Below are 25,751 nucleotides of genomic sequence, written 5' to 3'. Positions count from 1 at the left end.
TGAAAGAAAGAAAGAAAAGAAAAAACAAGACAAATGTGAAATATTAAAAAATAATTGAGGATAAAATGGTGGAGAATTCACTTTATACGCGTTCGAGTATACAAATATATTATTATTTATACAGTCACAGGGAGAAAAGTATTTTTATAGTAGTAGTAGTAGTAGTAATAGTATAGTAATAATATTATAACAATTATTATTAAATTTTGTAATAATAATTGTTAAAATATTTATGAAGTAATTATTATATTATATATATAAATATTAAACAAATATTTCCATATTATTTACTAATACTGTACGAATACTTTTGTCCCTAACTTTATATTACAAGTTTTTTAAATTACAAATTCAACCATTTGCGAATCAAATGAAACATAATATGTAAAATTACTTATAAACGATAAGTAATTATGTGGGAATTAGAACAAATATCTATTTCTTTCTCAACGATTAAATTAATCGTTCGATTAATAATTCGATTAATATTTGTACAAAAGTTTAATACAAAGTTGTTGGTAGAAAAGAAAAGAAAAGAAACTTTGATTTATCAAAGATGGGAATTTGTATTATTGTAAAACTTGTACCATACACATGTATACATCTGGGCTTGCTAAACAAACAAACAAACAAACCAACACCTTCCAAAGAGTTTTTAAAAAACCAAGTTACGGCGTCTCTCAACAAATGTGTGTTGTAAAGTTTAAGTAAGCCGACGTCGTCGTCGTCGTAAAAGATAAGAGAAAAAAAAGAAAAAAAGATTATAAAAGCGTCGTCGTCTGAATCGTTCGTACGTTCGTTCGTTCATTCGTTCGTTCCTTCAGTCGTCGCTCTGTAATGTACATTTCCTGTAAAATCGATCGCTGTAAAAGGAAGTAGAGCTGCGTTATGTATTTTCTAGTTTGTACATACAACGGGTTTGAACATATATGTGTATGTGAATATATATGTGTGAATGGTGTTAGAGGAATGCATTGTGTGAAAAGTATTTCTCTAGTATACATTTGTTATATGTAAAGCTCGTGTACATGTGTGTATGTGGTACGTGAGATTGTGTATACACGAGCGTGAGAAACGGAGACGTTAAAATGTAATAGTCAGGATATACACACAACCACCAACATACACACCATATATATATAACTATACAATACACACATGCATACATATATATATATACATACATACACACACATCGAGGTGGGGCCATGGTAAATAATGCATGAAAGAACTTACATTTTCATGAAGAAACTTCGAGTCTTTCTCTTCGTGTACGATAACCCCTTTTTCTTTCTTTCTTTCTTTTTTCTTCTTTTTCTTTTTTTCTTCTTTCTCTTTTTCTTTTCTCTTTATCTTTTTTCCCCTTTTCTTTTTCTTTTTCTTTTTCTTTTTCTTTTTCTTTTTCTTTTTCAAAGCCATCATGAGTTATACGTGCGCGCACGCGTATATTCGTATATATAAAAATATAATTCTGTGTGTGTATGTGTGATGTACGACTGTCAGCAGAATGTGTGTCGCGTGTAAGTTTTAAAGTGCATGTTTTGTACGCGTTGGATGCGTCGAGCATAAAAATTGAAACGTCTGGGGAATTAATCGACTGAATGTCTCTTTTGAACAAAGTATAATAATAATATTAACAATAATATTAATAATAATAATAATAATAATGATAATGATAATAACGATAATAAATAACGATTAAATTGGCAAAAATTAAGAATGAAAGAAAAAGGAAGGAGGAAGAGAAGAAGAAAGAACGAAAAAAAAAAGAATAAAATTTGTATATCATCCGTTTTTTTTCTTTTTTTTGTAAAAACGGTGTGAGTATATACTTTATAAATATGTCGAAACGTGAGGGTGAGAGGGAGGGAGGGATTATGGTTGTCCAACGTGTTATTACGAACTTTTTTATTTGTATATAATGATTGAAAATGATATTATATGAGAAATATTTAACAAAAAAAGTAAAAGAAAAAGAAATAATAGAAAAGAAAGAAAGAAACAGAGACGATAAAACGATTCTATGATTGAATTTATGCATGCATATGCATTTATGCAGCATGTGTGATGTGTATGTTTTGTGTATGTATGTATGTATGTATGTATGTATGTATGTGTTGAGAGTGTAAGGAATAAAAAAGAAAGGAAAGAACGAAAAGAAAAAGAAAATATATAGTGCGTTTAATGTATAAATGAAAAAGATAAAATGAGAAAGAAGGAACTTAGAATGAGTGTGTTAATAATGAGAGAGAAAGAGAGAAAGAAAATTCTACATCAACGTGGCAATATGCAAAACAAACCTTGTAAACATTTAATGTTTTTAACGATCTTGTACACATCAATACACGTGTAAATACATATTGAATAGAGAGTATCATACCGCGAGCATAAACATTTAATGTTTTTAACGATCTTGTACACACGAAATTACACGTAAATGTAAATACATCGAAAATGATCTAAAATATCACGTTACTATTCTAACGATTCTTCTTTATTCCCAAAAGTAGTTTGTAATTAATTAATTAATTAATTAATTAATCAATCAAAAGTCTTTTTCTTCCACGATTTTGATTTATTACCATTCTAGGTATATATATATAAAAAAAAGAAAAAGAAAAAAAGAAAAGGTATAATATATAGAAAAAACAAATGCGTTTATTGAGAATTTATGAATTATTTTGTATCTCTCATAGTTTATAAATAACGTTTTTCTTCTTATAAGTGCATACACGTATATACACACGTAAATTTAATATATATATATATATATGTATATATATATATATGTCTGTGTGTGTGTGTGTATGCGTTACGTAAAAAATAAATTATCGCTTAACTACTTACAAATTCCTGTGTTATATAGTATCGTGACCTTGAGTGAAAAACTCGATTGAAAAATGAATAAATAATTTACTTACTGTCGGATGTGCACGGTTGTCGGAACATAAAAAAAAACAAAAGAAAAAGAAAAAAACCCAAAGGAATACCATCAATATATACATAAAAAAATATATAAATAAAAAAAGAAAAAATATAAACGTATAAGGGGTCCGGTGGTAAAATCGAATCGTAATCACCTGGTTTTGTGATTGGTGTTTTCATGAAATATCCGGATTGTAAGAGTTGTTAGATTTGGATTTGAAGAAAAGTATTAGATTAAAAAACTCACGTCGAGACGATATGCAATTTGAAATAAAAATATGAAATAAATGCGTTTGCATCAATCGTATCACACGTCATCATCATCATCATCATCATCATTATTATTATTATTATTATTATTATTATTATTGCTAGGGGGACACGGTGGTAAGAACAAGAAAAAGAAGAAGAATAAGAAGAATAAAAGATTAAGAATTGAAATCTTTTTTACGGTTCTCATAGTAAAACGTGTGTTGTTCTTGTTCTTGTTGTTGATTTTGTTAATACTTGTTTTTTCTTTCCATACATAATTCTCTTTTTTTCTGTTTTTATCTTCTCATCATCTTCATCATATATATCTTTTTTAATTATCAAGATGTGGATCGCACAAATACAAAGTTTTACAATGGTTGGTTTTTTTTGTTGTTGTTTCTTTCTCTTTTGTAGAGAAGTTGTTTCTTGCATTTATCAGTAACGATCATCAATCATCAATTATCATTATCATTATCATCATCATTATTCATTATTCATTATCATAATCATTATCATCATCATAATCATAATCGTCATTGTCATCATCATTATCATCATCATCATTATCATAATCATCGAAGTTGTTGGTATTTTATACGCAATTTTGTACAAAGAGATTTATCACTCATTCACGTTTTAAAACGTATGAGTTTGTATCACACACATATACACTCACACGCACTGAGCCGATTAATACACCTCTCTCCCCCACTCCCGACATCTCTTTACCTTTTTTTATTTCTTCTCCTACCTTATTCTCACACATACACATACACATACGCACGATTGCACACACGTACTCGCATCGTATTATACAAATTCGTTTGTTTTGTAGTCCAGCATGTATAAACTGCATAAGTAAATAATATACGGTTGCATACACATACATAAAATGCATCTATCACATACCAATGAATGATTTTATGTATGTATCTTCGTATTAGTGTGTTATGTTGTCTTGTCTTGACTTATGTGTCCTGTGTGTTCGTATGCATGATTATAAAAGCAGGAACCGCGTAAGGGATACGATTAAAATCCAATTAAAAGTCTTTCTGCACTTTCGTGAGTGGAGATTTTAACGCGTGGTTTGTTTGGAGAAAAGAGGGAGAGAGAGAGAGTATTTATTTTTATCTATTATTTTATATACGTAAAATAAATTCGAATATTTGAGTAATAATATAGATATATATATATATATCTAAATGAATTAATTTCAAATGACGCGAGAAAAATAATAGATTACAAAAATAAAAGAAGAAAACAAATATTTGTCGTCTTCATTGGGTCAGAGAAAATTTTGGTTTCGAACTAATGTGGTAAATAACGAGATAATATATTGATATAACGATTCCAATTGATTATCGATCGGTATCGTATATTAATAAACGAACTTACGATTATTTTATAGATGAAAAAATAATTAAAAGAAATATCGTTCGCGTATGACGAGAAGTCTCGATTTCTTTCAAGTGTTTATTCGAATTTTTTGTGAATTCGTATATATATATGTGTATATATATCTATGATCGGGATGATAGCAACTGTTTGTTTCATATATTTCGTATGAGATAAATAAGTCGCGTCTTGAATAAAACTAATTAAAAAAATAAATATTAAATCACGAAATCATCTATATATATCTCGATCTATGATTCCTTTTGATGATCAAATATACTGATGAATAAAACTAATGACATGTATCATTCACAAATAAAGAAAATAATACGTTAACCGATTGACATATTAGTTTTGGAAAAATCTATTAAAAATGTACTTTTGTTTATTATTTTAATTATAAGTAAAATATCAGAAAGCACGCGTTGGAGATGTGGTGTTGGGGGGTTAAAAGAAAAACGTCGTTGCAAATCCCCTGACACGAAACTAAAATTATCGGATTAAAGAGAACAACAAAAAAAAAAAACGATTTTTACAACGAAATTTGTTTATTTTTAACAGCTGAAAAAAGCGCTATGGAAATTATTTAAATTTATCGTTACGATTATACAGTTTCGTCATTCTTTTTATTCAAATTGGCCTTACCGATATATACAGGGTGTCCCAATATTTAATCCCAGCTAAATTTTAACTAACATATATAACTATGTGTAAAAAATAAAGAAAAATAATATATAATACAATATAATATAATATATATTGTATAATATATATTGTATAATATATATTGTATAATAATAATAATAATAATAATAATGATAATATTGTTATAATAATACAAGCTCTCTTAAATGTTTTTTTTTAATTCATTATATTAATTAATTATTACACAATTTATAAATCAAACATTCCAAAGCTCACTTTTATATATATGTTACATTTTTTATTTTATTATTACTCATAGAATATGTTAGTAAAATTTTGCGGAATATAATTGAGATACTCCATAATATATTTTTTTTTTCATATATATATATATATATGTGTATATCGATCTCTTTCTCTCTCTCTCTCTCTCTCTCTCTCTTCCATTCTCCCTTTCTCTTAATAATTTTACGTATCTCTATATAAAATCATATATTCAACTTCATTCGCAAGAATGTTATTCGAGTTTCTTTTTGTTGTTTGTCGGTTTGTAAACTTCACGGGGAAACACGATATCGTTTTGCAAAAACAAAGAAAAAAAGAAAAGAAAAAAACCGAAAAAGATGGGAAAAAGAATATTTCATTAACACGTTTTATTAATATTCTCGTCGTTGTGTACACGCGCGACAGTAGTCCATTTTCTAAGTGTTATAATAATAATAATAATTCATCACACACACATACACACAACACATACACACAACACATTTGCATAAAGATATATATACTCTTCTTTTTCACACGATTTGGATTTCGCGGTCACGCACGCACGCACGCACACACGCACGCAGCACACACACGCACGCAGCACACACACACACGGGTCTTTTTTACGGTGTGTTTTTTCTTATTTTTTATTATTATTATTATTATTTTTATTATTTTTTTTCGTTTTTGTTTATTATTATTATTAATCTTTATTTTAATTACGTTCGATCTCCATACATACACACATCATCATCATCATCATACCGAGAGAGACTTCGTATCACATAATATACCATAGAGTACAACTCCTCTTTTTTTTTCTTTCTTTCTTTCTTTCTTTCTTTTGTTGTTGTTATTGTTGTTGTTGTTTTAAACATTATTTCTATCGCAATATAGATTCTTATATATATATACACAGTATAGTAACAGTCTAGTTTTTCCTAAGGCTTCTAAAAACTTTCTCACTTGCGACTTGTTGTGTTTTTCCTTCCTTATTTCGATTAGAGAAAGAATACAAATAGAAGAAGAAGAAAAAGTAGTAGAAGAAGAAGAAGAAGGATGAAGAGAAAAGGTGGAAGAGGGTGACAAGGGTTGGTTGGGGATTCCAGAGGAAAAGGTTGATGTTGTTGATAGAAAAAAAAGAAATAGGTAAAAAGTAGTAGAAAGGAAAAAAAAAGAAAGGGACGGCGGTGGGGATGATGATACCGGTGTAGTTCGAGCGTTAACGAACGGGGTGAACAAAATGTTAAGGTTCTTCTTGCCCGGGAGACGACATAAGTTTTCTTAGAAGTAAATCACTTCGTAGACGGTGGCCTTCTTGTCGCCGGATCCAGTAACAATGTATTTGTCGTCGGCAGAAATGTCGCAGCTAAGCACGGACGAGGATTCCTTCGACTGGAATATCAAAATAAAGAAACAACAAAAATAGGGATGGGGTAGGTAATACGATAATAGATAAATGCCTTGTTCGATCAAGAAAAGCCCTTTCGGTGCAATAAACGCATATATGCGTTTGCTAAAAGTTAATATTAATGTAAAGTAATGTAATGTTGATTTGTTAACATTATGCATAAGAAAAAAGACTTGAGAATTAATTAAATATAATTATATTATTAGAATCACAAGGAAAACAAACACACATTAGTGATAAAGTATTCCCTATTGATCACTTCAGTTAAGAATAATCAGCACTCAAAAGGGTTAATTTGTTCGATAAGAAGAAGAAAAGTACAAATTGTAAGGGGGAGGAGGTAATAAAAAAAATTGTAAAGAATACCAACTTGAAATATCGAGGCGCCGTAAGGGGTGCGCCATGCGTTGAGGAGGTTGTCCTTGCCAGTTGAAACGAACCACTTGCCGCACGATGCAAAACGTAACGATAATACGCAAGACTCGTGAAGATGTAACTGATATTTGTCCAATTTATTAGCGTTAAGAACCTCGACGTTTGAATTTTCCATGCCGACCGCCAACCATTCCCCGGTTGGACAATACCCCAATGAAAATATTTGCGAGGTAAAATCGTGTTGCTGTAATTGTCTTCCTTCCCTAAGATCCCATGATCTTACGGTATTGTCGAGTCCCCCTGTCCAAAGTTTCGAGCCGTCTGCCGATATGTCTATGCAAGAAGCCCCGTCCGTGTGCCCTTGGAATTGTCTGACCAACGTTTGATTCTGTAGATCCCAGACGGCTATATTACCGTCGCTACAACAACTGAAACAGACTTTGGAGTCTGGGGAGATGGCCAAAGCGTAACAGGCTGGCGCTGAAGAGGTCAACTCGGCCTTGATCCTCGGCGTTGGGCTGGCCAGGTCCCAGATGCTCAGTTGACTCGCCTCACCGCCGACTATCAACGTTCTACCGTCTGGCAATAATTTGACAGACCTACGGATTAAAGAAAACAACAACCATAAGATTTTCAGTATAAACAAATTCCTAAACACATTGATAATATTATTTCTATGTTTAATAAATTGTCAATTGACCTGATGTAATTGTCGCGTTGCAAACAGTCCAATTGCGAGACAGGTTTCGCGCTAATGTTGCTGCCTTGACCAATGTCCCAGACTTTGACGCACCCTTTCCCACCGGTGTAAACGTATTTAGTTGGATTGGAGATCGTTACCGCGCATACGACCTCACCGTGAGTCAATGTGTTGATCTGACGCGCGTGACGAGGTATACCTGGCCCAGTGAGAGCCTCCGCGGGGAAAGATACTGGTTGCAGTTGGCCCTCGCCGTTCATATGGAAGGAGTACGCTCTGATAACAATTATCCAAACAATTACCCAACAATTACCCTTGTCAAAAATTCATAATAATCTGAATAGCAATCAATTGGATTACGTACGGTTTGCCACCCGGAATGCTGTTCAGTCCGTTACTCGAGGGTATCCTCACGTGACCGTCGAAACCGAGCTGGAAATATAATCAACGTTATTAAGTATCAATTAAAACTATATGATGGTTATATATTATTATTATGTTTCATTTCAACGAGATTCTATGAATTTTTGTTTATTTCTATTTATTTATCTATCTCAATCTCTCTCTTTCTATATTAATTATTATTTGTTTCGAACAAATAAACTGATTGGAAGTAATGAATTTACGAGATTGATGGGATCGAAAGTCACCATGGATGGTCTGGCGTAGGGCAAGTTGTTGTAGGGCGAGGGCGACTGCGACGGCTCATTGCCGCGGGATGGCAAGCCCTGATAACCCTGTGGTGGCGTTTGCTGCGACGATGGCGGATGATAGACCCGCGATGCCAAGGGCCCAGGGATGCCGCCCATAGTTGGCGTACAACTGCGCGAGCCCCTCGCCGCCGCCACAGGTGTACCCGGTTTGTCGACCTGTATATTGTTAGTTCCGCGATATTCTTTTTTTTTTTCTCCTCTGTTTAGTCAATATACAAATAGTCATAATGCAACAAAAAGAAACCAGCGTATATTTCTCTCTTCACTTTTATGTTTTTTATCTCCAGTCCATTTTTTCCTTCTTTTTTATTATTATTATTTTATACACAGGTTGTGTTTCGTTATCACGTTTTTTTTTTCAAATTACTTTAAATTGAAAGTAATGAAAAGTGTCTCCATTATACACTTTGCCGATTTATTTTGACGTATTTTGAAAATATATTAACGTGTCTTCAAAATATATACTTTTAGTATAATAGATTAATAGATAACTCTATGAGCAAAATATAATCTTATTGCAGATTATAATCGACACTCGTATAGACGAACAATTCGTCTCACGGATGTCGACTATAGTTGGCGCTCGTAACGAAACGGTTTAATAGAAATTGTTCATTTCGAATAATCGTATAACAACGTGTTAATAAAACATCCTGAAAGTAATTTCAATATTTATTTTGTTATATGTATATATATATATATATATATATATATATATATAGCAAAAAGATAACCACCGGCTTTCTTTAATTTTTGGTGACGATCCAACGCGATGCTCGAATTAATTTAACATGGCTACCGGGAAATGGAAATTTTCTCAAGTAATTAATTAAATTAAATTTATCACGTTATATGAAAGAAAAAAGAAATTAATGGATTTATGTTTGATGAATAGCAAGTTTGTTCTTTTGTTTTATGTTTTTGTGGATTTGATTTACTGTTTTAGTAGAATCTCGCCTTGTAATCGTCACCGAATAAGCTTGCTCTCCGCAAGATCTTACATCTTTACTTTTCAGAGACGGCGTACTACGGGCGGAAGAACTTCCGCTTCGGGAAGGTGGTCTGTCCTTGACTGAGGTCGAACCTACTCCCGATGCTGGTCCTCCAATGTGGCCCGGTGCACCATGCTTTTCTAGGGTACCATTTTCTCGTGGATCCGAATGCTCGCCATTCGCGTGCGGTGATGATCCTTCCTATAGATTTTCCTTTTTTTATTTTCTTTCAATAAAATTAATTTATACTTATACAATTTTTATTATCGCAACTATCTCGTGCACATCTTACTTTTATTTTCATTCCTTGAAGGAAAAAAGAAAGAAGAGAACAAAACAAAACAGAATCGAAATATTGATCGAAACTTATCGATCATTTGCAATTATGATCTTTTTTACGTTAGATTTTTTTGGAAATTATTTTACAAGGATGTATATATAAAAAAAAAACAACCCAATTGTATTCACAAGTTTTGCCATATATTTTATAAAAATTCCTCTCATATTTTTCAAAGCCGAATAATTGTTCAATCAAATTGTTTGTTAATAAAAAAGAAAATTAATTTATACGAACGCGTACCTCGTTCGCTACGTCAACGACCAAGTCTTGATCACTTTTTTCCCCGTCGCTGTCCTGTAAACAGAAAAAGGAAAAAAAAAAAAAACAATAGTCTTTTTTTCTTTCAAAAAGAAAACAAGAATAATAAAGAAAATCTATATGGTAGGATAAACGAAAAGAAAAATTTCATCGTAACGACCCTTATATGGGTCGATCGTTCCATATGGGGCGCGTTTTCAAGCCTGACAATTCGTATGGGGGTTGTTGATCGTAATATACAACCCTGACAACTCGTATAGAAGTTACTCTTACATATGGGCTCCCCTATCAGGGATTCCCTAATAACGAAAGGGTTAATATTAATACATTAATGTCAAAATTATAGAAAGTCCATCATAGTGATATATATATGTGTGTGTGTGTGTATGATGTATGTATGAATGAGAGAGGGTCTTCGAAAGTGTTAGAGAAACGTCTAAGCGAGTGACACGACCTAGATTAAGTTGAAAGGGGATGAAGTGTGGGAGTGGAAGGTAGGTGGGTGGGTGGTTGTAGTGGAGTGGGGAAGGGGAGGTAAGAAGAGAGACAACACACACAGTGGCATTTCCTTCGTAGAATGCATTATTAATTTCGATACTCGTTTCTAAGGTACATCTCGCGTTCTGATTGCGCGTTAAGTTAATGGGTAAAGCATAGTAGACCGTGTGACAGAGAAAGAGATACACACATATACAGAGTTTGTATATGCAGAGTCGTGTAGTAATACCTAACTGCATGCATGCGTCCTACGTTTGCTGCGTCTAAAGCTAGCTAGCTAGCTAGCTACTCGTTGAATTTACAAGGGGCCTTGCAAGTACGAAAGTGCTTTCGTAATCAAAAGCTAGCTGGCTAGCTTTAGCTGGGATAAAGCAAACGACCATTATTCGATCTATCCTGCCCAATGATTTCTATTTTTCGTTTATATACTTTGTGGATAAAGGAACTATCATAAGAATAAGAAGAAGAAGTTATCTCGAAATAGAAAAAACAAAATATTGAATGAAACAACAATTACGAATAATTATTACGATATAATATATTTCATTTATATTGGTGTAAAGTGAAAACGCGTAGAAATAGAGCGGGGAACGATAATGATGATAATGATGATGATGATTAAGATTCAAGAAAAAAGAAAGAAATGAAAGGGTTGATATGATGTGGATAGATACTGGGAGACACGAAGGGAAAAGGGATTGGGAGGTTTAAAACGAACGATTAGCTCGTGGTAGTATAGGAATCGTAAATTGCGAAGCGATATGGTCATTCAGGGGAAAAAGGGAAGAAGAGGGAATGAAGGTGGCGAGATTGTTGGTTGGTGTTAGTAGCAAGGGAGAAGAATGAAGATGATAGAATTGAGGAAGAGGAAAACGAGGATGAAGAAGAAGAAGAAGAAGGAGAAAGGGCAAGGGGTACAGGGGTAGGAGGAGGAGGGGTTAGGAGGGTGGAAGGAAAGTCGGTTCGAGCTGGCAGGGACAAGCAATAAATTTGTGTACGGACGATGAGTCTCGGTAAATAGAAGGCAAAGTGTGGTGGTATTGATTTCAGTGGTATTACTCGGCCGATGGAGGAGAGTGCCCAGCAGGGTGGGAGGGGGAGAAAGAGAAATAGAGAGGGTCGAAGGAAACGAAGAAAGAGGGACGACGCTGGTGGTGGAAGATGAGGAGGTGGATGAGGATGAGGAAGAGGTAGAGAGGGTGTCTTCCACCCCTTAACCTGCTCGTTCTACCGTTAAATATGATACAAATGTTATCATCCCTTCTATTCCGTATCCCCTCCACTAAGAACTCGGGTTTCCTCGGCACGAATCTACCACCACCACCACCACCACCACCACCTACTACTACTACTAGTGCACTTCAATGTTACTATTACTGGTAGTAGCAGGGATCCTACTATTACCACTACTACTACTACTACTATTTTCAAGAATATCGCCCAGTAGAGGCACCACTAGCAGCAACCTTCCCCTCCGGCAGCTTCTTCTTCCCTCGTTTAACCCGACGCAACGGGGATGACGGTATTAAGGGCAGCTCTATTATTCGACCGCCCAACCACTCGACTCTTCGCCTCGAGAATCCTCGAATTTCTCTTTTTTTCCCTTCTACGAGTTCGCGTCATCCTCACCCTCTCTCCCTCTCTCCTTCTTTTTATATATATATATTTCTTTCTTTCTTTCTCTTCGTTTCTCTCATCTTCTCGCTGTTCCACCACCGTTCTTTTATTTACTTCTACTTTTTTCTATCTCTCTCTCTCTCTCTCTCTCTTTCTTTTTCTCTTGCGAGCATACACATACACAGACACACACATATATATATATATATACATTATTCACAGTCGAGTTTTTCTCTTACAACACTACGGGGGAGGGACACCCTTTCCTCCCTTCAAACCTCTTGACGGATCTTTTGTAAACAAACGCGCGGCGCGAGAGGCTAAGAGGAATCGAACGATCTTCGAACTCTGCTGCTGCTGCTGCTACTACTCTCCTTCCTCCTTCAACCCCCATCATCGTCATCCCCCTTACCCTTCACTCTCACCCCTACTGTATATAGTTCTCTCATCCTCTTTCAACTATTACTTTTTCTTATCTTTTCTCTGTCATATTTCTATTCTTACCTACGAGTTCTTTTATTCGTGAGGGTATATTCTTTACTTTGTGAGAAGAATAAAAGTACATATACACACACATATATATATATATATATATATATATATATATAAATATTTTGTTAAATGTGTGCGAGTGTACAAGATGCGACGATAATTAAGACCATTATCTGTTAGCGAGATCTTTGCAATATCTAAACGAGAAACATGAAACTATTCTTCTCTCTCTCTCTCTCTTCCTTTTTTTTATATTTCTTTCTCTCTTTCTCGTACACTCCCGTTCAATATAAATCAGGAGAAAGAAGAAAAATCGTTCTTGCGTGTATGATAAGATTTGCGACGGTACTTTAGGAAACAACTCGTCGACAAAAAAAATATATATATATACATTGCGAATAGGATTAAATATGCAGATAGCGAGCCCTTTACTTATCTGTCTACGTTAGTACCTTAGTACCTTGGTACCTTAGTATCTTTCAAGAGTGATATGGGGGTTATTAACCATTGCCCTGATAGAAACAAAGTATTACAAATTTTACTTTGCACGAGTGAGAATGAAAGTAATGATCTATTAAAATTATTATTATTACTCTAACAAATATATCTTTGATATTGCTATTAGTATTTTTTAAATTATTTATTATTTATTACTACAATCATTGCAATCCCTATCAGTAATTGATCTACTAACATTATTATTACTATTAATATAACAAATACCTTTGATATTAATACTACTGCCATCATCTTTTTAATTATTTTTATTACAACTACTATACTACTACTACAACTGTTACATCTATTACTTTCTTACTATTAGTGTTGTTATTACTACCCCTACAATATAATCACTACCACCAGTACCATCACCACTACTACAACCATTACCATTACTATTACAAATACTCTTACTACTATTACTACTACAAGTAAAACTAGTTATATTACAATAACTACTACTATTACTATCGTCACTCCTTTTGTGTTTCGCAGCAGAAGCGCTGGTGAAAACGTATTAAAGCGATTATCTTGGATGAAGAAGATATAGTGGTGAGGGTTCAGCGTAGGAAGAAGAGGAGGAGGAGGAGGAGGAGGAGGAAGGAAAAGAGAGAAAGAGAAAGATAGGGTGAACAGGAGAGGAGAGGGGGTGGGCGTTGACGAAAGGCTGGAAGGCTGGGGGGGTTCTTCTTGACGGCAAAAACGGGTTGTAGACACGGAGAACAATGGGAGATAGGAACGAGCTTTCTGTAGTGAGGGGAAATAATGAAAAGTGCTCGCGATAACGCGCCAGTGTCGTATTAAACCACCACCATCATATTATATATATATATATATACTACTAGTATTTTTTATATAAATATTATATTTTTATAATAATAATATAATAATGTTTATATTTAGAAACATATAGTAATAATAGTTTGGTAGTATTATTAAAACTTGATCGGCATAGTGGAATTATATTATTATTGCAATTTATCGTAATTAGAAATGAAAGAAAATGATGGGACTCGCGTTCGAAGATTAAAACACGAGAGAAATTTGATAATAGTGGTAGTAGTAATGGTGATGATGATGGTGGTGGTGGTAGTGGTGGTTTTGACGGGGGTGAAAAGAAGAGTTTTTGCAACGTTTAACGGTGGGTTAGCGGCGGTTTCGTTGCTTCCTCCTGACGTTCTTCTTCTCATGCGAAAACTCGGTAGAAAAAAAGAAAAAAACAATATAAAAAAGGAAAAAAGACGAATCGAACGGTTTTCTCGTAGGACAAGAAAATGAAAAGGGTTAGGGGTAGAGGGGTGCGGGCCGTGGGCGTGGGGTGTGGGGAGAGCTTGATAAAAACGAGAGACAGCAAGCACGGGAAAACGACGACGACGATGTGTATGGGGAAAGACCACCACCACCATCACCACCACCACTACCACCAGCAGCACCAGCAGCTTGGAAAAGGATTTAGGAAAAATGCGTTTCTATCACGGAGCTACGTGGAAAAAAAAAGAAAGAGAAAGAGAAAGGAAAGAGAAAAAGAATAGAAAATAAAAAAAAAAGAAAATAAAACGGGAGAAAAGAGTAGGGAAGAAAACGGTTCGTATGAAAATGTAATTAGGGGAAGCGCGTGGAAGCTTGACTCGTCGCGGCCTCGACCCTTTTTTTCTTTTTTTTTTTTTTAACTCCTATTCCCACTCCCGTGTATTTTTTCTTTCTTTTTTTATTCCAGAAATTCTCAGTATTCTCTCATTCGTTCTATCTTTTTCTATTTCTTTCTTTCGTAATAAATTAGTTAACAGTTCATTTGTTAATTTGTATATATAGTTAGTTATAGAGTATTAATAATAATAATAATAATAATTAATTTATTAAAGTTTTGTTGTGTTTATTTTTAATATATTTTCTTTTATCAGACACAACGCGTTTCATGAAAAGGGATGGAAATTCGATGGGATATCTGTGAGACCCTTTTTTTGGGATTCATTCGTATCGGTTTATACTTTTGTTTAGTTTCTTTAGGATTTTTTTAAACCTTAACTTTATATCCCTACCACTTCCTATTATATATATATATACTGTTATCATATTCGCGAGAATAAAAGAATAATAAGAGAGGAAAAATAGACGAGGAAAGAATAAGTATAACTATAATCGAATCTCGTTTGATCTTATCGATCAGTTCTCTCTCTCTCTCTCTCTCTCTCTCTTTATTTTATTATATATATATGTTTTTTTCTCTTATTATTATAGGAAAAATTTGAAATCACCCAAGCCACCGACCACCACCCAACACTCGAGTCCGTAATTTGAATTTCATAGCGTTTGGGTAAAATCGAAAAAGAGAGTAAAAATAAAAAGAGAGAATGAGATAAAGATAGAAAGATAGAAAAGCTTTATCGTCGTCGTTTTATCTTCTCTACTACAGACAAAAAGAATTATTACTTCAGCCTTGGAAAGGTTAAAGTTTGTAGATGCGTTCTATCTTATAAAAGAACAAGAAAAACAAGAAGAAAAACAAGAAGAAGAAGAAGAAGCTTGGTATACTACACCTTTCGTAGTTTTCGGTGTATCACGAGAATATACAAGAGAATAGAAGAAAATAAAAGCAAGTAGAGAACTAGTAAGAGAGAGAGAGAGAGAGAAAGAGAAAGAGAGAAAACGAATAAGAGTGGGACTACCATGAGAAGAAAGTTTTCCGAGAGAGAAAGAGAGAGGAAGTGTCTCTGCAATTTAACTTTTACGACGTTCCGTGTCATTTCTATTCTAGCGGTTGTCGAGTAGTATTATAGTAACCGAGGATTCGTCTTGAATTGCTTTTGCACACATCTTTCCAAATAAATTTATATATAAAACATATATATATATATATATAATGAGATTTTAAATCAATCGAATAGAGAACAATATATTTTCTTTTGATTTGGAAATGATTAATACACATTCAATCTATTTTCAATTCATATTTTATTGATAGAAATTACAGAACACGTTATGATAAAGTTTTAAAATGTCAATTAATTAATCCAACAAATCCCACACGATTATTGTCGTTTATATAATTAGGGGAAAGAAAAAACCAAAACGCATTTATATAAACAACTTATTATTAAACAATTTCATAAATATCCATCCTATTTTAAGTACATTCAATTAAAAAACAAATAGATAAGAAAACACTTGGTTAAAAATTAGAAAAAGACAAATAGAAAATAAATAAAACAAAGAAAAGAAAAGAAAGGAATAGAGAAAGATAGTGAGATAAAAAGGGAAGAAAGGGAAAGAAAATAATAAAAAAAAGGAGGAAAAAAAAAGAGGATTTGCGCTTTCGAAACTCTTTCGAGTTTTTCATTGGAAAAGAAGGGGAGGAAAAAAAAGGGTCGAACGACTTTTCGATAGATCGTCCTAGCTATCGGATGCACTCGACGTTCGTCTTCCGTTTGTCCCCCGCCCTGCCCCTTTTTACCACCCTTACAAAACCCAATCCAACCCAACCCAACTCAACCCAACCCAACCCGCTTATGTTCGCGGTCGAAAAGCTCTTTCTCTTTCTAGGAATGGTCCTTCTTCTTCTTCTTCTTCTTCTTCTCGTCCTAGAATGATGATCCTTTCTTTTCTTTTTTTCTCCTGGAAACGTCGGTGATTTCTTTTATCGCTCGTAAACGCGTTTTCTCCTAACCCCCATCCTCCCCCATTCCCCTCTGCCCCCACACCATTTTACGTTCTTCCTTTTCTTTTCTTTTTTTCTTTTTTTTTTTTACTTCATCTGACTGAAAGACGAAAATTGGGATGGTCGAGATACTAGGAGAAAGATAAAGCAAGAAAAAACAAAATGAACGAAAATGAATGAACGGATGAAAGGACGAAGAAGAATTCTTTTTTTTTTTTTAATCGTACTACTTCGAAATTATCTAATGAAATTGTTATAACAAAGGCATTGGATAATAATAAATACGTACGTGTACATAATATATTATAAAAACAAAAGGGAAAGATAAGGGTATATGTTGTATGATTTCGAAAAAAAGAAATGAGAAGAAAAAAAAAAAGGGAAAAAAGAAACTAGGAGAAAATAATCTTAAAAGAATGTTAATTATTCCTTTTACCTCTGTATAATACGCTGCGAAACGAAAATAAAAAGTATTAAAAGGATGATGCGAAAGAATGAAAGAAAAAAGTAAAGTAAAAAGTATTTAAAAAAAAGCAAACAGAAGAAAAGAAAAGGTGAAAAACTTGGCCGGGCGGTTTTGAATGCTAGTAGGGAAGAAGGGTACGATACGAGGAATAGAAAATGAAAGAAAAAAGAAAAAGGATGGTAAAAAGAAAATAATCAAAAGCAGCAGAAGGAGAAGAAGAAGAAAAAAAAAAGAAAAAAAAGAAGAAGAAGAAGAAGAAGCGTTATTCGAAAATGCACACGTAGAGAGAGAGAGAGAGAGAGAGAGAGAGGAGTATAACGAGTACGGATAGGGTCGCAAAGGTGTCTCGGTGAGAAAGAAAAGAACGCTGTGAGGGAAGGTGCAAGCAACGAGTGGTAATAGTGGTAGTAGTAGTAGTAGTAGTAGTAGTAGTGCACTAAAGAGAAGAGAAGACGAGAAGAGGTAAAGGAAGAGGTGGAAGAGAAGACAGGGTGGGGAAGAAGGACGGGCAGGTGGGATGGGTTGACAGGAGGCGTTACCTCGGGATACGTGGAGCCGTCATACAATAAATACGATATTTGTACCCCACCGTTAGCTCTTGGGTAGCTAAAAGAAAGAAAAAAGAAGAGAACTAGCGAATACGAGTAGGTGTGTAGATGCATGTGTGTGTGTCAGCGAGCGAGCGAGCTAGCGAGGGAGAAAGAGAAAAAGAAATAATAATAAAAAAAAAAAAAAAAAGAAAAAAGAAAGAAACGCGGTGCAGGAAAGCGCGTTTGGCTACGGTCGAAGGGTCGAAGGTGGTGGATGGGTGGCGAAACGTTGGTCTCTCGGTTAGCGGAGGGTGGGATTCAGGGAGGGGACAGGGGAACGAATGAACGAACGAACGCGGAGGTGTCGGCGCTGCTACCACGGCCGCCGCCGCCGGCTGCTGCCCCGGTGGTGGGCGGAGAGATGGTATAGATTTTTATGTCTGCGAGAAATACAAAATGATGGATATAAAGCTTCTAGGGTGAGTGGGTGGTCGCGAACCACCCACTATCTTTCTCTCGCTCGCACGCTCCGAGGCGCACGCAAACACGTAAAAACGAGCTCTGGGGTGGTGGGTAGACGAGAACGTCGGAAAGGGACGAAGGGATTGGGGTTTGCTGGCAAAGGGTGAGAGGAGGGACGAGGCAACGGAGGGCGCATACGCGCGTTTGCAAGGACACGCTTAGAGGGTGGGAGGGTTGCGGGCGGAGAGGGTGGTTTCACACGAACGAACGGCGTACAAGCTCACCTCGCTTACCGCGGAGCTGGCACGGTGGGCTGGGGGGGGGATCAAGGGGAACCAGGGGGATGGGGGTCTCTTTCCGGCTGCCGCTCGCGTTTCCCCTAACCTCCTCCTCCTCCTCCTCCTCCTCCTCCTCCTCCTCCTCCTTCACCAGGCTTTACCTCCACCTATCTACCTACCTACCATCAAGTTATCCAACCTCGCCCCCGTCCCTCCGCGACTACTCCGACTCCTAGAATACCCTTTACCCTCCCTTCTACCCCCGATCTTGCTTCTCTACTACCACCTAGCACCACCATCATCCCCCTGCGACGCAGACTACCAACGCTGCCACACACACTCTCTCTCTCTCTTTCTCTACGTACGAAACACGGAAGCTCGTAGCGAATGTTTTGTCATCATACCGCCCAGCTAGCTCGCCCTCCTCCTCCCCCTCCACCTGTACCCTCTTACTCTCTACCCGCTGGTTCGTCCCTCTCTTTCTCTTTTCCTATTCTCGCGTTTCTCCTCTTCTCCCTTCCTCTCTCCCTCGTTCGTTCGTTCGCTCGCTTTGGCATAACCCACTCTCCAACCCCCAAACCACCCCCTTCCTATCCGGAGGGCCAAAGGCAACCGGCAGCAGCAGCAGATACACTTGCAACCACGTACACACCTCGAATTTCCGCTTTAGCCAGATACCGAAGTGCTTCTCACCCCTTTCCTTCTCCCCCATACACGTATATATGTAGATAGGTGTGTGGAGATATATACCTTGCCGGGCTTCCAAGTGCGCACGCGACGCGACGAGATGATAGGAGAAACGCGAATGCGAAACCGAAGGATGCAGGTAGCTGCTGCTGCTGGTGCAGCTACGTGCACGTGCATCCCCCTTTTTCTCGCCGAGAGAAATTTCCCGCTAAACCAAAGCCCCCCCCCCCCCCCCCCAACGCCCCTCACTTATCTTGCTTCTTCTTTCCTATCGTCTCTACCCTCCTCACATTTTCTTTCTTTTTTTCTTTTTTACATATACACATACAGACACAAGTATATATAGATATACTTTATATAATACTTTCTTTCTTTTTTATTTTACGTTTTCGACGAATCGTACGCGTATTTATTTATCTATATATTTTTCTATCTATGCTACCAACCTAACCAACCAAATAACCAACCAACCAACCAAACAATCAACCAACTTAACCAAACAACAAACTAACCCGATTATATACATATATGTACATACGTAGGTGTGCAGCATTAGAAGAAGAACGAACCAACGTGTGTTTGCACTTTCCCCCCTCCATCGTGCTTTTCGGGGGGCAACTTTGCACACGCTTTCGAAAAGCACCCCCACCAACCACACCACCCTCTTCAGGGATGCTGGCTCTTCCGCGAATGGGTTTTCTTTTTTTTTCTTTCTCTCTCTCTCTCTCTCTCTCTCTCTATCTTTTTATTTTATTTTTTTAAAGAGAGAGCGAGAGAGAGAAAAGGATGTAGGATTTTTTCGAAAGAAAATATTATCGATATACAAAACCCGGTAAAATGTATATAATACTACTCTCCATAGATATTTTTTTACTCGAGCGTTTCCATTTTGTTCTTATTTCTTTTTTTCTTTTTTTTTCTTTTTTTTTTCCCTGTAATATTTTGCAGAAACGAAATCCATAATCCTACGCAACGTTCATTGATTAATTTGCTCGTTCGTTATATGAAATTCGTTTCATCGAAAAGCTTCGAGGATGATTTTTAAATTGGTAGAATTATAATTCATTTCGTTCGATTGCATTTTATCCTTATTATAATTATTATTATTATTATTATGTTGATATATTAGTATTAGTATATTGTTACATCGATTCCCACTGTCTTCTTCTTCTTCTTCTCCTCTTCTTCTTATTTTCTTTTTCTCTTTTTAGGAAATAAAATTCAATAGGACGTAAACATTTTTCTAGACGTTTGAGAATTCGTTGTATTGTCTATCGGTATTGCAATGAAGTTATGAAAACAAAAAGATGAGAGGAAAAATTAAACGGGGAGGCAAGGGGGGGGGGTTGTAGGGTAAAAGATTCAGCAGACGGTTGTTGAGTACAATTAAATGTTCGTGGTTGGTTTATGATTTTGGTCCGAATAAAAAGTATAGTCCTGGATTAAAACGTCAGCACTAGAAAAAACTAAGAGAAAGAATAAGAGAGAGGTAGAGAGAGAGAACTATCCTACTAGAATTTCCAAGGTTTTCCATTAAATAAGCACAAATTTATCTTTAAAGTGATCTCTTTTACATAGATTATATATATGTATGTATGTATGTATATAGTATTACAACGATAATACGTGCTAGCACATTTTGTAGATGTAATTTTATCTAATTTAACCCAACTGTTATGATCTCTTCAGCACTTTGAAAAATTCTTTATTCGTATCGTACCACCAACGCGTATTCACAAATACACATGTCGGTAATTACAATTGTAAACTAATTGTAAGTCAAAAAACAAAAACACGAGTGTGTGTACTTATGTACGCACGTAAGAAGTGTTATACTTCTTTAGCGTATATATAACAAAATAAAAAAACAAATAATTAATCTTTCACAATATATATATATATATATATATATAAAAGAAAAATAAAGTTCAAATTGAATTCGTAGAAAATAAATAATAATCTCATTGTAAAAGTCAATTGGATAACAATGTTTTGAAAGTTTTACGCCACTGCAGGGACACCCGATGCAACATGGTTTAGCGAGATCTTTCTTTATATACATTATATATATACATACAAACATACATACATTCATACATATATATATATATATATATATTTCTCGAGAAAAAGAAGAGAGAAAGCTAGAAGATGCAAAAAACCTCGAGAAAAGAAAAGAAAAGAAGAGAAGCTGAGGGGGGTAGGTTAGGGGATAGAAGGTGGAAAGGAAAGAGGGATGCCTGCCGGTGGTACGAGTCGTAGGAAGACGTTGAAGAAAAAGAGGGTTGGGGGATGGGGTTGACGGGGAAGAAAAAAAAGGGAAGATGGGAAGAGAAAGAACGACGACTACTATGACGACGAGGAAAAAGTAAAAGGTGGAGGAGGAGGAGGAGGAGGAGGGGGAAGAGTAACGAAGAGAAAGAACAAACTTGGTGAAAGAAAAAACGCGTCGTCTCCGTTCCTTTCTTTTTCCTTTTTTTTTTCCTTTTTTTTTCCTTTTTTCTTTTTTTCTTATTTTTTTTTTCTTCTAACGAGAAGCTCGCCCTGAGATATCGACTGATCCACTCGGAAGAGTAAAAAAGAAAAGAAAAGATAAGAAAAGGAAAAGAAAAAAAAATAATAATAATAATAAGGTACATCGAAGTCGTATTGGAACGGGAAAAAGGGAAAGGGAAGAACGAGAGAGAGAGAGAAGGTGTGGAAAAGGGTGGAGAAGGGTGCGCAACCGATAACGCGCGAGAAGCTAATTAGCGACGTTAAATTATTAATGCTTCGTCGTTGGGGAACTTTTCTTCTATGTTTTTCTTTTTATTTTTTTTTTTCCACCCCTATTACCACCGATATACGCAAAGTTTTCGTGGGAATCTTGCAGAGGTTTATAATAACTAGGGGTTTTTTAATTGATTTGATTGTTTTTTTGCTACTTATCATTTTAAAAACGAAAATATATATTTCGTATTCTTTTTTTACCCTAGTAATCAATTTTGATTTAACAATTATTGTAAAAGAAAAAAAGAAAACGTAAATTTGGGCAAAAATCCGAATAACGAATAATTTCTAATTCATTACGTCGTGCCCTTCCCCCTCACCTCCCCACCTTTATCTATTCGCACATTTATTTTGCTTCTTTATTATTTTCTTTCTTCTTTTTTTTTTCCCCCTGATAACAGAGAAAGGGCGGCAAGGAAGTTTGTGAACCGTTAACGTTGATAAAACCACCCCTACACACGGTAATTTAATATTGTTCAAATCCGAATAAATAATAATCCGGTGATTATTTAAATCACGTATGATGTTTTATCGCAAAAATAATTATTAGACGAGATTGAAAGATAAGTAATATTATTGAGCCTGACATCGATCATCGATTTTTAACAATACCATACTGATTACGATTCATTCGTACCAAAAAAAAGATCGATACTCATTTCCTTGTTTTTTTCTTTCTTTCTTCTTATTCCTTCTTTTGCATCGTATAGTTCGTAGGAGAGTCTCAACCAATGAGATAATATTTTTAACCAGCATTCATTCATTCGTTCATTCGTGTTAACATTTTATGACATTGACAAAATACGATTGGATATAAATATATATTTTTATTTTCGTTTGTATACATATAGGTGGTTGGTAATATTTCTAAATGTCGTAAGAATACTGTTGAGTCGTGCTGCACGTATAGGAAAAGGAAAAGGAAAAGGAAAAGGAAAGGTGTGGTACGGTACGGTGTGGTGTGGTGAAGTGAGGTGAGGTGAAGAGAGAAGGGAAAGGGAAAGGGAAAGGGAAAGGGAAAGGAAGAGTCAAGTCGAGATGGGAAGAGGGATAATGGATGAGGATACGCTCACCGATGTAAAAGCAATTTCCGTTAATGTAAGTGAGGAGTAAAGAAGATCTTTTCGTGTAATGCGAGCGACGAAAGCAAGGGAACAACAACAAAAAAATAAAAAAAAAAAAAAAAAAATAAAAAGAGAGAGAGAAATATTATAGTCGAACAAAACAGCAAAACGATCGTTTTTATTTTATAAGAGTTATACGCGTTATATTCGTATTATATCGATAACTATAATTTTCACGAAGCTAAGGGAATAATACGTAAACTAATAATAATAATTAAAATGTGTATTTGATTTTTCTAACTTGCGGTTAAAATCGTTGGTGTTACTTTCCCTGGTTAAATCAAAAGTGGACTCTAAGATAAATCGGATTGATTGTTTTCTGTTCCGTGTTTGGTTTCTCTTTATAAATTATGATTATTATTTGCGAGTACGTGTGTGTATATTCTATTAAGTTCTTTTTCTTTTTTCGTGTATAGTTTGATAAAGAATACCGAAGAAGTTTAACTTTAAAAGGGGAAATCAATAATGATTCTGTCGGTGAAAGTAGAATTTTGGTTAAAAGTTTTCTCTCTCTATCGCGATTATGATAGAAATTTATAGTTATTTTGTTTTATACTGTATGTATTACTTAACGATTTAGTTTAATTCGAATTTAATATTTTAATAGACGCCAATTTTCCTCTTCCTCCTTACTCTCATCCCCATTAAGGATAAACGTTTTATAAATTTAATGTAATAATAACGTTTATACGCGAAGAGACAAATAATATTAAGAGGAAACTTTGAATTATTTTCCACAAATGAATATTTATAAATAAAATTTGTATCGTAAAAATTTTACCACACACACACAGAGTAAGTAAAGCTATCGTACGATGTAAAAAAACACACACACATTGGAGAAAAACGAAATAAGAGGAAAGAAAAGAAAAAAAGAAAAAGAAAAAAAGAACTTGCAGCAGATATGTCTGTGAGTAATCGAAAACTACGAAAGAGGAGGAAAAACCCCGAGTCCTCTTCCTCTTCTCCATCATCCTCTCCCCGGGGACCGACCAGGGCCGTCGATCGGTGGGTATAGTAAGCCCTGGTTTTTAAAAAAAATATTATATCGGCATCGGTGTTCGTTACGCGAGCTCAGCGGAGAGGTTGGGTATAGGGGGAAAGAAGAAAAAAAAAAAGGAAAAAAACAAAATAAAAAAAAAAAGAAGAAAACAAAAAAATTGAGAGAAAGGCGGAAGGTGGAAAAGAGTAGGAGGAGGAGGAGGGTGGTAGAAAAACGAAAGAGTTGAGTCGAGAGAAAAAGAAAAAGAGAAATAGAAATAGAGAGAGAAAGAGAAAGAGAATATTCGCGAACCAACCAACGGGGTTGGACAGTGACGAGCCGGTAGGTAGGTAGGTAGGTAGGTAGGTAGGTAGGAAGGTAGGTAGGAAGGTAGGTAGGAAGGTAGGTAGGACCCACAAAATAAACTGAAACCACCCTCTCTTTCTGCCCATCCCACCACCCACGGGCTCTCATTCTAGCCGCGTCACCTCCATCCCCCGTGGCACTACCACTACCATCACTACCACTACAACTACAACTACAACTATCACTATAACCACCACTATCACTACCACCATCACCCATCGCCTCTGCTTCTTTCTCCGTTGTCCGTCCATCCGTCCGTTTGTTCGTTCGGACGACCGGTGCGCTCCACTGCCGAGGGTTCACCCTTCCCTTCCTATCCCTCCTCCTCCTCCTCTCTAGAGCTCGGCCAAATAAATTACACCGCCTCGTGACGCGAAAAAATCCAACGAGTTGCCAGAGTGAGTGAGTGAGTGGATGAGAAAAAGGGTAGGAGGAGGAGGATGAGGGGGATGAGAAGGAAGCGACGGAAGAGGAGCTGGAGGAAGAGAGAAAAATAGAATGAACGGAGAGAGAGAGAGAGAGAGAGAGAGAGAGAGAGAGAGAGAGAGAGAACGGGACCGGGGATGAGCGGTAGGAGGGTGTAAGGGGTGGGTAGAAAGCGTGAGATAGAGAGACAGAAAGAGGGAAAAGAAAGAAGGAAAGAAAAAAAGAAAAAAAGATAGAAAAAGAGAAAGAGAAAGAGAGAGATTGGTTGAAGGGTGGTAGTGGTGGTGGTGGTGGTGGTGGTGGTGATGGTGGTGGTGGTGGTAGGGGGATGGATAAAGGCCAGCACGGAGCGGAAATAAAGAGAGAACGAAAAAATTGGAGGAGGTTGGAGTTGGAGGTGGGTACGGTGGTCCGCTTTAATTGGTTCGACGTGGTCAGATGAAAAATTCAACCACCCCGGACCACCCCCAGCCCCAACCCCACTCGTTCCATCCTCTTCCTCTTCCTCCACTACCACCACCACCACACCCTCCTTCCTCTTCCTCTTTCTCTTCACCCTGGTGCACATTCTTCTCCGAATCTCATACTGCATAGAATATCTCTCTCTCTCTCTCTCTCTCTCTCT

The 25,751-nt window shown here is 35.9% G+C and overlaps 1 protein-coding gene across 18 annotated transcripts in view; it reads right to left on the bottom strand.

The window, feature by feature from the left end:
- Positions 1 to 6,172: 6,172 nt before the first annotated feature.
- Positions 6,173 to 25,751, bottom strand: part of LOC106790837 (protein groucho) — an 83,098-nt gene continuing 63,519 nt past the window's right edge. For 15 of the 18 annotated variants that reach the window (XM_014756027.1, XM_014756030.1, XM_014756033.1 and 12 more), the window contains exons 10-16: positions 10,256 to 10,309; positions 9,685 to 9,876; positions 8,597 to 8,839; positions 8,335 to 8,402; positions 7,971 to 8,246; positions 7,266 to 7,869; positions 6,173 to 6,879 (exon numbers count right to left, since the gene is read on the bottom strand). In XM_014756027.1, the coding sequence (XP_014611513.1) occupies positions 6,769 to 6,879; positions 7,266 to 7,869; positions 7,971 to 8,246; positions 8,335 to 8,402; positions 8,597 to 8,839; positions 9,685 to 9,876; positions 10,256 to 10,309 (1,548 nt within the window). In that variant the 3' untranslated portion in view covers positions 6,173 to 6,768. The remainder of the gene's footprint in view (positions 6,880 to 7,265; positions 7,870 to 7,970; positions 8,247 to 8,334; positions 8,403 to 8,596; positions 8,840 to 9,684; positions 9,877 to 10,255; positions 10,310 to 25,751) is intronic. The other 3 variants (XM_014756040.1, XM_014756041.1, XM_014756042.1) reach the window with 2 other exon arrangements.

Source organism: Polistes canadensis, unplaced genomic scaffold (genome assembly GCF_001313835.1).
Source record: "Polistes canadensis isolate GaletaPanama2010 unplaced genomic scaffold, ASM131383v1 scaffold_265, whole genome shotgun sequence".
Classification (NCBI taxonomy): Eukaryota; Metazoa; Arthropoda; class Insecta; order Hymenoptera; family Vespidae; genus Polistes; species Polistes canadensis.
Note: the sequence above shows the minus strand (reverse complement) of the source record. Positions and strands in the feature narration are given on the sequence as shown.